The 12,497-nt window shown below is 42.0% G+C and overlaps 1 protein-coding gene across 2 annotated transcripts in view; it reads right to left on the reverse strand.

Moving 5' to 3' along the window:
- Positions 1-145: 145 nt before the first annotated feature.
- Positions 146-12,497, reverse strand: part of SHTN1 (shootin 1) — a 54,335-nt gene continuing 41,983 nt past the window's right edge. The window contains exons 15-17 of one of the 2 annotated variants that reach the window (XM_039709319.1): positions 9,869-9,989; positions 8,967-9,150; positions 146-2,205 (exon numbers count right to left, since the gene is read on the reverse strand). In XM_039709319.1, coding sequence (XP_039565253.1) covers positions 1,995-2,205; positions 8,967-9,150; positions 9,869-9,989 — 516 coding nt within the window. In that variant the 3' untranslated portion in view covers positions 146-1,994. The remainder of the gene's footprint in view (positions 2,206-8,966; positions 9,151-9,868; positions 9,990-12,497) is intronic. The other variant, XM_039709320.1, reaches the window with a different exon arrangement.

Consider the following 12,497-nt stretch of genomic DNA (forward strand, 5'->3'; position numbering starts at 1 on the left):
AACTAAATGTTTGTTTTGAGAAAATCAGAATCTCCCTCCAGACAAAGAGCAAGCTGTTGACAAACAGCAAAAAAACCCCAAACACAAACAGAACACCACATTTTGCAAAAAAACAAAGGCCTTGAGTGTTATGCTGCTCCATCCTTCCCACCCCCTCAGTGCTGCTCTGAGATCCAGCCTGCAAAGGAGATTTTGCTGCACTTGCAGCCCTCAAGACAAGTGCAAACCCCAAATGTTGGGCACAGAGCTGTGACTGGCATCACAGCAGTTGTCAGCAGTGAGTAACAAGTCAATTCCACAAGGTCTGGGAAACTTGTCAGGAGTCTTTTTAATAAGCAACAAAAGTTAAAGAAATAATTTATGTTCCAGGTAACAAAACAGTTTAAGTAAAAGAAATGCTTCTTGAAAAACTTCTGGGTTTTGCATAATTTGAAAATCTGAACATATAATACAGCAGCAATAATCTGAGGAAAAAATACATATATGAAATTTTGCATTTTAAGTTCAGTGTAACAGACAACTAAGTAAAAAATTAACAACCAGAACCAACTGCCCCCAAGAAATAAAAATATAAATGAGAGACAAATTTCCACAAGTTTATGAACTGTATGTAATTCAGTCATTAGATCAAGTCCAAGATTTTCGTAGCAAACATGCAAAAACCACCAAAATAGATGTGAAACCACCACACTCATTACTATCATTTTATTTTTAGGAAAAGCACCAGACAGTTGCATGCAGAGCCAAACCAACAAACTCAGAACATTCATCCTTCAATACTATCACTGTTTCAAATAATTAAATAAAAAATAATCCAAGTGCATTCAAGTACGTGCCCACCCAATTTCAGTTACACCAATCTTTAGGTAAATCCCTGATTCCATTTGTTCATTACAAAAGAATGAGATACTGTGCTGAATTTAAAGAGACTACAATGGAATGTGAATTGGCAGTGGAGCAAATCAATGATGTTCCTATCTCACCGTTGTCAGAGGAAATAAGGGCTGAGGGAAACTGGGATTTGTGTTATCAAATACAGACACCTGAAGTGTCACCTAATAAAGAAATTAATGCCACCAGTGTGTGCCAGGTTCAAAGCAAGGGCTCATTTTGTTAGCACTGTGAGCTTTCAGCTGGGAGTTCTCAGAATGTTGATGATTCCCAATAACTTGCAGTCCTGGAATGAATCCCAAACGCAGCCCATACCCACTGGAGCCTAAGGCAAGTTATTTTTGTGCAGCAGTAAAAACAGACTCCAGCTGCAGCAGTCCCAAAAGCTGCTGTGTAACATTAAAAGAAAACTCAGGAGCAAGTCCTCCTTTGCAAAGCTTTTAACCCAACTGAGAGCACCAGTCCCACAAACCCCTGATTCTGGCTATCACTGCCAAAAATCTTGGTACCACAATGAGATGCTGCACTGCCTCTGCATTTCAGTCTCTGTCCCCTGACAATCTGAGACAGAAGGGTTGTGCTTGTGCTTTTCATTTCCTCCCTGTGTGGGGACAGCAACAAGATCTTGGTTTAAGTGGGTATCAAAACATTTTTAGAGCAATGTGTCTAAACATATTTTTATTAATAATTAGTAACACCCCCTGAAGCTGATGAGGGTGTTATCACTTACAGGGTCTAACCCAAACCTGTCCAGATCAAGAGGGATGCAGGGGGCTTCTGGCAAGCTTTGGAACAGACCTTCAACAAGGCATCTTCTCAATAAAAGAAGAGTTAAAAAAGCCTCTTCAAATCCATTTTTAAAGGTAACTGACACAATCTAAGAAATTAATAACCATACCTGCAAAATTAAAATGGGAAAGGGATTTTGAGTGACACACAGTTATTTAACACTTCAGTGCATGTAACAAAAGCTGCATACAAAAGACCATTTCAATCTGTATTATTTCTGTCTGGAGTACAGACCGTGGCCCCTAGTAACACACCTAAGCAATTCACATGTCCAGATAATGATTCCCAAAAGGTACAGCCTTGCAGAGTAACAATTAACAGCTAGAACTATCTGTTTCTTTTATTTTCCCAACATTAGTTTCTTTATGCAGTGGCTTGCTTTTTTCCTCCTTCGCTTTGTTCTGGTTCAGGGCATTTTCAGACATTTGATCCCCACTGGTGGACACAGGATCTAAAACTACCACGGATTCTGTCTCTTTTTCGCTGCTAGAAGCTTTTCTTGTCAGTTCTGTGTGACTAGTTGATCTAGAAGAAAAAGAATAAATATATAAATACAAATGACAGTTCACATATTCAGAAGAGCATAAAAACACAGAAAAGCATTTCTATTAGTAGCACATATGACCAAGACAGGTCTGCTAAGCTAATAAATAGATTTATGGATTTAACAGCTGTTATGTACAGACAGCAGCACACAAAATGCAAGTCACATTCCCCTTCCTGGATCATTTGTTAAGCCAGGCATGGAAGATGAAAAATGAACTCACAAGGCACTGAAAATGGCTTCTCCACACCTCTCCCCCAGAGCCACCTGCCTGGGGCTGCACTGCATGACTGAGGCACAGCATAACCAGGTCTTCCCTTGGCTGCTGCTGGTCTCAGTGATGATTTCTGGAAATTCACCCACTGGCTTTGCTGAACTATCGAGGGCGTTTGACCCGCGCTCTGTGCTGCAGAAATGGGGTTACACCACCATTGTTTGCAGTGCAGGGATTCATGGGGATAAAAAGCCTCTGAGCAGGGAGGAAGGAAAGGTCAGAGACACCTGGGTTATTTGTCAAAGCTGGCATCAGCCTATAAACACTAAAAGCACTTGTGTGTATTCAGCAGCTTTGTACTGATGTTGAAAACATGCAGGCAAATCCTTAGATTAGCTGGAATGCACCAGCAGAGAACATGGCAAACACTGGGAATGCTCAACCTGAACAAGTGGCAGACTGGGGTGTTCCCACTGCCACCTTAACCCTGCTGGGTGGGCAGAGAGAGAGCCTGAGAGCACAGGCTGAGAGCACAGGCTGTGCCTCCTGCACCCTGCATTCCAGAGCCTGACCCCCTGAGCCCTCCAGAGACTGGGCCTCCAAAGACTAAGCCTTCGAGAGTCTGAGCCTTCCAGAACCTGAGCTCCCCAGAGCCTGAACCCCCAGAGCCTGAGCCCCCAAAGCCTGAGCTCCCAGAGCCTGAGCTTTCCAGAATCTGATCCCCCAGAGTCTGATCCCTACAGCCTGAGCCCCCAAAGCCTGAGCCCCCCAGATTCTGATCCCCCAGAGCCCCCAGCCCAGTGCCTGTGGGCTCGGAGCTGGGCAGGCTCAGGGATGGCAGCCACTGGCCCATCCTTAGGCTCAGCCTTACAGGCCACTATGGATGCACCATCCACACCCACAGAGCCCAAACTGGGCAGGTGCTGAAATCCCTCAAGCTGGAAGGTCCTACATGCACTGTAGGCTTTCCTTTTTCCCCTCTAAAATTTCATGTTTATTTTTAAGGAACAGTCTTCCATTCTGGTAAGGTAACACTCTTGAGAGGAAAAGGTAGAATCAACTGGAGGCCAGAGAAAGAAATTCAGCTACAGGATCCATCTGCCATGAACTGCCCTTTGTTGTGACAGTCTTTGTCCTAAAGAAAATGACAAAGAAGAAAGGGGGCACCCCCCCACCCCGATTAGAACACTGGGTGGGGACTGCACCAGCTCCCACCTGATGGGGAGAGAGTAAATGAGCAGGTTAAAACAAAAAAAATAATCACAGAAACAACAGTTGCTGCACTTTCCATTTCAGAAAGAATTTCCTTAGCTTGCTGCTGCAGCACTGGATAGAACAAATGAAATTCCATGTTCAAGCTTTAATTGCAAGAATTGTCTCTAACATTAGAATTTTGGTATAAGTTAATTAATGCAGAAATTGGCACTAATAGATACAGTTTCAGACTCATTTGATTATCATCAGAAGCTAGTGATTTCAAAAGGAAAATAATGCTTATTTTATGCAAAAGTTGTCAATCATTCCAGAAAAATACAAGGTGGAGTATTTTGAATGTTACAGCAAATTAAACTTTTTAAAGCAGTGTAACCAGAAGAGGGTTATTTTAAAAAGTGCTACTTTTCAAAAGCTGATTGCCCAACACTATAAAAATGGTCAAAGCCATAAATGCCAAGTTCATTTTTATTTCACTTTGGAGGTAACTATCTTTCAAATCCCAACAGCTGGACTATTTAATACAATCTGGTGAATCAAAGTATAATTCTTCACTGGGCTCACAGTGGGGAGTCTGCATTAGTGTATGGCAGCATTCCAACAACTGATGCACAGCCAAACGCTCTGAAGTCTGTTTCATTTATAACAAAAATGGATAAAATGGCAATCATATTTACCACCTTCAAAGGACAGAAAAATGAAAGATGTCGATACAAAGTAGTTTAATGGAGAAAACCGGTGATTAAATCAGTGTTTGCAGCATAAAAATACGAATTACTATCCGACTTTGTTGTACCAGTATTGCCTTCTTCAAATCCTTCACACTGGTGCAGCACCAGCCTGACAATGCTGCTGTTACAGCTGAAGCATTGTTAAAAATTATTAACCCTATTTATCAGTTATTCACAGCTTACTTTCAACAGTTTGCCAAGAGCAGAATGTTTCAGTGTGAAGAATGAACATAATTTTGGTGCTCCTTTTCAAAAAACAGCATCTACTGTACAAATAAAGCTGGGAAAAGCAATGAGCAAAGACAGAGTTTGCCACAGTTCTGAAAAATTAAATTTTGTCCAGCCAAGGTATTTGCATTTAGTTCTGTGCATAGTTCTTCCCTCACTGAGATTGTTAATGTTGTTCCCATTATTCTTGTTATTTGTCCAGCTATATATTTAAACCAGAAATTGAGACTCTAGTTCTATTGTACTCATTCCCACAGTTGCTCACAAGTCTGCATGTATTTTTTTAATGACTAAACATAATACATCTGCACTGTGAAATATGGATCTAGATGAGAAATGCATTTGAGATTAATTCTATGGAATATGCAATATTCCATGCTTTGTAATGTAAGATTATCAGAAGCAATCTGTTCTGTTTATATAGTTACAGAACCTACAGAATGTGTAAATACTAAAGGGTTACCAAAGCCTGTGACGTAGCACTGCTCTGACCTTTGCATAAAATTTACAGTAGGAGTATAAAAGGACAAACTAAGGATCAGATTGTCAACTGAGACTTGGATTTCCTTTGTTTCCTCTGGTAATATTAGAACCTTGGCATTATTTAACCTGGGTCAGTGTTCTATTCATGAAACCATTGTAAAATCATTGTAATATGCATCCATTAGAAAACAGAATTTTATGTCAGTATTCATTGAGAATAAAAGCAAAAAACTACATACGTGTCTATTATTTCAGAATTCTTAACAAGGCAGGAGAATAAAACAGAGAAAAGCACAAGCTAATACTGAGCAACAGTAAAAAAAACACCAATTCCAAGTTTTGAAAGTCTGAGATGAACAAAGAATTCCATCACAGCACTACCAGTATTTGTCCAGCAGTGATTACAGGGAATATAAACAGTGACTCTGGTGCATTAGCCTTCTGTTCCCTACTGCAGTACCAGTGCTACCTGCAACACCAGACATCTGTGAAGGAAGTGCAAGAACCCTTCTCCATTTCAGAATGCCCCCGCTAAACTCAGCTGAGTGCAAAGGTGGTCAGCACAGCAGCCAGCAGGACAGAACTGCAGACAATCTTTAGCATGGACATGGTTCCCATTTCAGGTGCTTCTTTTGAAAAAGCTCAAAAAAAGAAGCCCTTGGAGAGCTTCTGCCTACACTGAGAGGGCACACAAAGAGTACAAGCTAAGAAAAATGCCTTAGTAGCTTTTAAATCAGTTAAAACTGAGGAGACCTCCAACTTCCAGAACATCCCATTGTTTTCTTCATCTGTTGTTTAAACTAAATTGCCCACGCTCAAGCTGCACTGGAAAACCTTTGCAGTTCATTCCAGCTGAGGCTGAGCTGCTCCCTGCAGAGCTGGTAGATGATTTGGGGTACTAAGATTACAGCTGGGAGAGGGAGGACAAATCCTTTAATTGTATAAAATCATCAGATTAAGACTAACCCTCTCTGTAGTGCACTCTGTCAGCAGAGAACTCTGCACCCCAGAAATACAATGTTTACCAAGTGCTGAAAAAAAACCCCACCAAACAACCCAAAACCTGGGGGCAGAGCCAGACACACCTTTTCCTTCTGTGCCTACACACTGCAGGGGGTTACAGGAACTGGCTTTGCTGCCAAGGAAAATAAATTGTCACCTCTTCTAAGCAGTTGTCCCAAAATTACACTCATGCTGGGTTAAATACTGGGGAAGAGATCTGCAGAGGAAGTTACCTGCACACTGAGGTGAGGCCTCAGCTTCTCTACAGGACACAATTACTGATGTCTCCTCCCTAAGCACCACCTCAGCAAAATTTCACACATTCCAAACCATCTCCTTGATGGCTTCAGACACACAAGAACCTCTTGCACTGAAATATCACCTCACCTAGGAGTTCTAAACCCTTGTTTTCTATAGCAAGCTGTACATTAAAATCTAGGTGAAGAAAAAAGAATAAATCCTGCCCTGCAAGAGATACCTGGCAAGTATGAGACACTCAGTGCTCCCCTGTGATGGGAAAGGTTTGCTCAGCTGCTGCAAACAGATTAAGAAGTCACCCCTTGGTTAGATTTCAAGGAATTGCAAATGATGGGAGCTGTATCCTTAACATCACGTGGGAATAAGGAGAAGAGGATTTCTCATGCAGGGTATCCAGTCCAGGCAGGGCACTGAGTGTTCAGTGCTCTTTAGGGAATGGAGTGTGCCACAGGAGCAGAGTGTGGAGGGAAGCAGCCCCTGCTGCAGGGCACAAGGCTCAGGGTCATTCACTGTGTGGCCCCCCAGCACATCCAAAATCATGGATGGATCACATGCCCTGGTTTAGCTTCACTCATGCCATGAATCCAGGGATCCAGGATGCACTGAGGGCACTCCAGATTACAAATGACAGCATAGCAAACGCAGACAATAGTGAGATTTGCTTCAGAAGTGCTCTGCTGATCCAAACTAAGCTGCTTGCAGGGAAGCCCAGAAAACTGCCTAATTACAGAGCTGAGTTGTCAGACCTGCTGGCCAGATGAACTTCCCTCTGCTGCCTGCTTCCATGGAGCCCTGTTTCCAACAGCTTTCACACCTCAGAGTCTGGAGGCTGCTTCTACCAACCTCTGCTGCAAACAGCACTCAGGAGAGAAAAGAAAAGCAGTTGCTCTGTAATGTGGAGTGGAGCCTGCAGGTTATCCCTGCTCCTCCTGCCAGCCTGGCCACACAAGAGAAGGAGAGCCCCAGCACCTCCTCTCTCACTGGAAATCCATCCCCAAGGATGAGTGTTCCCAATTAAGCAGGTTCACACCAGTGACTCAGTGCAAGCAAGCCCTGCAGCACTAAGGACTCTGGCCCACCACATTTGTTTTAATGCTTTAAACAGATAAATTAAAGTGAAATGTGTCTTTCGGGATGTCACTGAATAGGCAAGCTGAGAAATAAATTGAGCTTCACATATGCTTTTATAACACATAACAACTGTGACTGTCAGCACAAGATCCTTTGCACAGTCAATTCACCACGCATTCTGCGAGACCTTGGGGCCTGCAATTATTTCATTTCCTTTCTTGTAAATGCAATTTCCACTTAGTTCGGTGGAATAAAGGTACACAAAAGGTGGCAGGAGTTGTCTTGTATTTTCTGGTTTGTTCAGAATCACAGAAACCCACAAACTACAAACACAATTTTCAGGAACAACCTCACCTTTCTGTCAAGGGTAGCTGCTCAAGAAAATGCAATGGCATTATTCATGTCCAAACAACTGCTGAAAATATCTTCATCTTTCTGATTAAATTAAAATGAAGATCATTTTTCTTCTAAGGATACTTAAATGAAATAAAATGGGAAGATACATGTGATTGAAAATTGCATTCTGCTTTTAATTCTCTGTGGGAATTAAATACAACTGTAGAGAGCACAAAAGGAAATTGGGCTCTTTATCCACTCAAAAATAAATAATGAAAGTACCTGCATAGGAGTGAAGTATCAGTTCATAAAAATAAATGTAAACTGAATATTCAGTTCATTTGTCATGACTTCCTCCTCTGAACAAAGCAATGGAGACTTGCTAGAATTGGTACTGGTGGTATTTTCTAACTGACAGAGCAGGAAATCAGAAGTTTAATTAGCCATAACTACAATGTTTTGCCAATCTGATTTGTCTCATCTCTTTCCTTTTCTTGAAATGACAAACTGACAAGCAACCTGGCAAGGCAAGAGAAGTGCACAGCCTAATTCCAAAAGGAGCCTGGAACAAACCAATCCTCCAGGGAATCTGAAATAAATATTGCTGAAGCAGGTTTAACTCTGATGCTGATTTCAGGTCTTCAATTTGCTGTGATGAAAAATTCTGCTGCCCATCTGTGCAAATGCAGCATTTTTCTTTTTTTTTTTTTAACTTGAGATTTCAAGGCAATTCTGAATTTTTACCAACAAATTTTTAAGAGTAATAGTCAGGACTTGTTTTGGTTCAACAGAAACTGCCCTGCACACCAGCATATAGACCAAGATGACTCACATGACTGTATTTTTCAAAGTATTTGCCAGAACTACTTTTAATCAAGAGTTAACAATGTAACTATCATCCCTCTTCAGGATATGGAAAAAACCCTTAACCTTGTTATTCTTCAAAATCTCTTGAGGGCTTTTTCTGACAGAGAAAATGAAGATTTTTGGAAGAATGTTCACAGGTTTTAGAGGAAAAGAACTTTATTAAAGAGAATTTAATTTCTCCTTTCACATGAGAGTGCAAATTATTTGGGGAGTCAGTGGTAAACAGCTGCAGACTGTACATTTATCTTGGTAACCAAAACTGATATTAAATAATTTTCCAAACACACCAGCTGAACACATCTTGTACTACAATATATCTAGAAATCAATATTCTACTTACTGTAAAGTAGGCTTGGAGCCTGTAGCACCCTTAGGCTGGTTGGGGACAGGACCTGAGTTGGGTACTTTGGAAGTGAAATCTGTCTCCACATCTTTCTTGTCCAGTGCTGCCTGTGGGGCACTGGCTCCTGAACCCAGCACAGGCAGAGACTTTGATTCTGACGTGGCCAAGATTCCAGTGGGACCTAAAATCCAAAGAAAGTTTAATGCTTCTGTTACCCAGATTGGTCTAGAAACAGCACAAGAGCAGAACTCAAGCTAACTGCAGAAATCAAAATGGAATTTTAATGAACAGCATCCAGTGGAAGAGAATATCAAAATACTGCATTTACAGCTCCTGCTCTCCCTTGCTTGTACCAGAGGCAGCACTTGCTGTGCTGACCCTCCTGCCTTCTGGGGGTAAATCCTGCTGCCCTCACAGCCCCAGCCAGGCACAGCTTTGGTGCCCTCCCAGCCTGACTGCAGAAAAGCCTGCTCTTGCATCAACTATGACATGGACTTACACAAATTGTGTTTGTAGCCAAGCAGAACATCAAGAGTTGCTTACAGAAGATGACAGAAAAACACAGTGAAAACATGGAGACCCCTGGTCTGCAGAGGAGGTTAATTCAAATCACCAGTCCTAAATCTCATTTCTCTGGCTAGCATTATTTTCAAGAGTATTTTCACAGTAGGTTCAAGCAAATAACATCTGAGCTCCAGGATGGAAAGAGGAATCTGAGTGTATGTGTCTGTGTGTGCAGAAAATCCTGACATAGGCATCCCTTGGAGAAAATGGGATGAAAAGCAACACGTGAGAGAGGGAAGGGAGTCACTGTAGAAGAAGGTGAAGTACTCCACAGTGGTCTGGAAGAGAATGTAAAAGCAGGGAGAGGAAGAGGGCTCCTGAAGTGCAGCACTTACTGCCACTGTCCTGGTCAGTGGTCACTTTCCGGCGTCGCAGGACTCGCTCCAGCTCTGTTTCACCACTGTCTGTCTCAAGGGACTTCAAGCTTCGGGAACTGGTGGATTTATTCAGTGTTTCCTACAGCAAGAGAAAGGCATGAGAAACTCTCTGAGGACAGATTATGCCAGAGAGCCCATGTGCACAACTTCAGAATCTTTCACACTGCAGTTCCAGAGCAGCGTGCCAAGAACAGGAGGAGCTGGGATCCACTCACCAGCCCACCCCGACCTGGATCAATGATGCAGGGATAAACCACACTCACTGCACATGAGGGGTTGATATCAGGCTGAAGAGAGATGCCCTGGCCCTGCCACTGATGAACAAATTCTGATGTTTGTGGGAAACTGCCAACTTCCTCCATCTTAACATGTGAAGGATCTTAAGAAACTGCTAGGGAGTTATTATACACATAATTAACCTCTGCTATTGCTCCAGTGGGTTTCATATTTTAGTATGGTCCTGATTTGCTGCATCCTGGTGTGTACATGTATCTGCAGAAGTCAGTATTTTTCAGCTACAACTGCAGCAGTTTATATCCTATAATGTAGCTGATCTGCCATAAACCTGACCCTATGTCTATATACTTCAAGGTTTCTCTTTCACACAGAGTTAGATCTCAGGCTGAAACATACATACAGAACATAAATAAATGCTATTACTGCCTTATGTCAAGGCTAGCATGTGGTATCAGTGAAGCTGCAAGTCCAGGAGCACTTTTCTTAAAGTGGGAGGAAAAGAGGCTTTAAGCAAAGCCTGAAACCTCACAACCTTGCCTCCAGGAATTTAAACACACATTTAGTGCATACTGCACACATTTCCCAACTCACAGCAATCAGCTGTTGGATCAGGACCTACTTGATTGTAAAATTTGCCCAAAATGTTTTTAACAGAGTTGGAAATACCCATACACTATTTTATTCTCCTTCTTTCTGAGTCTTCCCATAAATCTTATTTATTCAGCCTTCCAAAACACGTCACACTCATACAGCATTTTTCCACAAATAACATAAACCATAAATAACATTCTATTGACATCTTTTGTTGATAAGCACATAACTTTTGACCAGAACTAGTCAAGGACAAAAGGAAATAGCGCTGCAAGTTGCAAAAGTTGTGCTATTTTCAGGAGCCCTGCAAAGAAGCTCTTAATTCTTCACTGCTGCTTAGAAGTTAAAAAATTTTGTTTCAAAAGTATTTGAAATTTAACTGCACAGGTTTTTCATTAGTAGGATGCTCCAGATCTGTACAAATGTACGTGTACAAAAGCAACTTAAAAAACAGGAGTCACTCAAACTCTGGAATTTGCACAACATAAATGTGTTTGTTTGTAACAATTATATGGAGGTCTACACAAAATGCATAATTAGCATAGTAACAACAAATGTTTACTCCATCACATTCCACCCCCATGTTTGTTGTCTGACTGTGCATAATCACTGCTCTCAAGAATAGACTGGAGCTGCATTTTATACAGTTTGTCTTGCACTGCAAATACCCTGAAAGGCTCCAAAGCAAGGAGCCTGACACAGAAATGCAGTGCCTGCAGGTTTCTCCCTGCTCCCCCTGAGTGCACAATCAAGTCTCTGATGTCAGTGACACAGTGCTGGAGAAATAAAACAGCTATTAGAAAGGAGCCTGGGCAGGACAGCCCTGTCCAACCCTCACAAACAGCACACCACATCCCACCACTCCTGTAATTATGGAATTCTGCTTAAAGCACAGTCTCACTGCTGCATTTTATTCCTTTCCCATCTACTGCCACATTTAATGAACTGTCCCTCTAATTAAGGCTCAGCATTAGGGTCTGGTGACTCTCTAGACCATTTCTTCCCTTGCTTTCACATGACTGGAGAACAGCAACTTTAACCCATCACTGGTGATTTTAAATCACACACAGGCTGTGGCTACTCTCTGCTGTAGTGTCTTGCATCCCCCAAAACACCACTGAACTGTTTTTTGTATGGGCTGTTTAACCACAGGGTGATGAGAATGATTAGCTTCACCTTCTACAGTGGAAGTGAAGCATTTTGCTTCAATACTAGCAGAATTTCACCTGATGTGCCAAAGTGGCACTTCAAAAGTTTCAGGGTTACAGAAGTCAGGGAGCAAGAACTACAGTTCCTTCTGACACAATTTTAGTTCTTGTGCAAAAGAAGCCACAAGCAATTACTTCAGTAAAAGACACAAGAGGAGCACACTGTTCTCAGCTGGACCAAACATGCCTAATTTTTTTATTTTGTGATAAGGGGTTATATGGACAGCTATTCAGAATCCATTTTTTCTACATATAAATGACCAGAGCTATTGCTTTATTTAAGCTTCGCTTATGCTAACAAGAAATCTGGTGCCACAGGAAAGAGACCAGCTGATGAGGACAACTCTACACCTACTATATGTGCAGTCCAGGGGCTTTACTTTGGACTAGGTACAGATCCTCAGCTGCCTCTCCATCCCTAAGCATCCCCACTGTGAGTATTTGGAAATTCTCCAAAGAATCTATGGCAGACACAGACCACAAAATCCCCTCTAGTGGCAGGAGCACACAAACCCAGAGATGAGTGCAAAAACAAATTCTCCTAGCTTGAG

This window comes from Passer montanus, unplaced genomic scaffold (genome assembly GCF_014805655.1).
Source record: "Passer montanus isolate IOZ18808 unplaced genomic scaffold, ASM1480565v1 scaffold21, whole genome shotgun sequence".
Taxonomy (NCBI): Eukaryota; Metazoa; Chordata; class Aves; order Passeriformes; family Passeridae; genus Passer; species Passer montanus.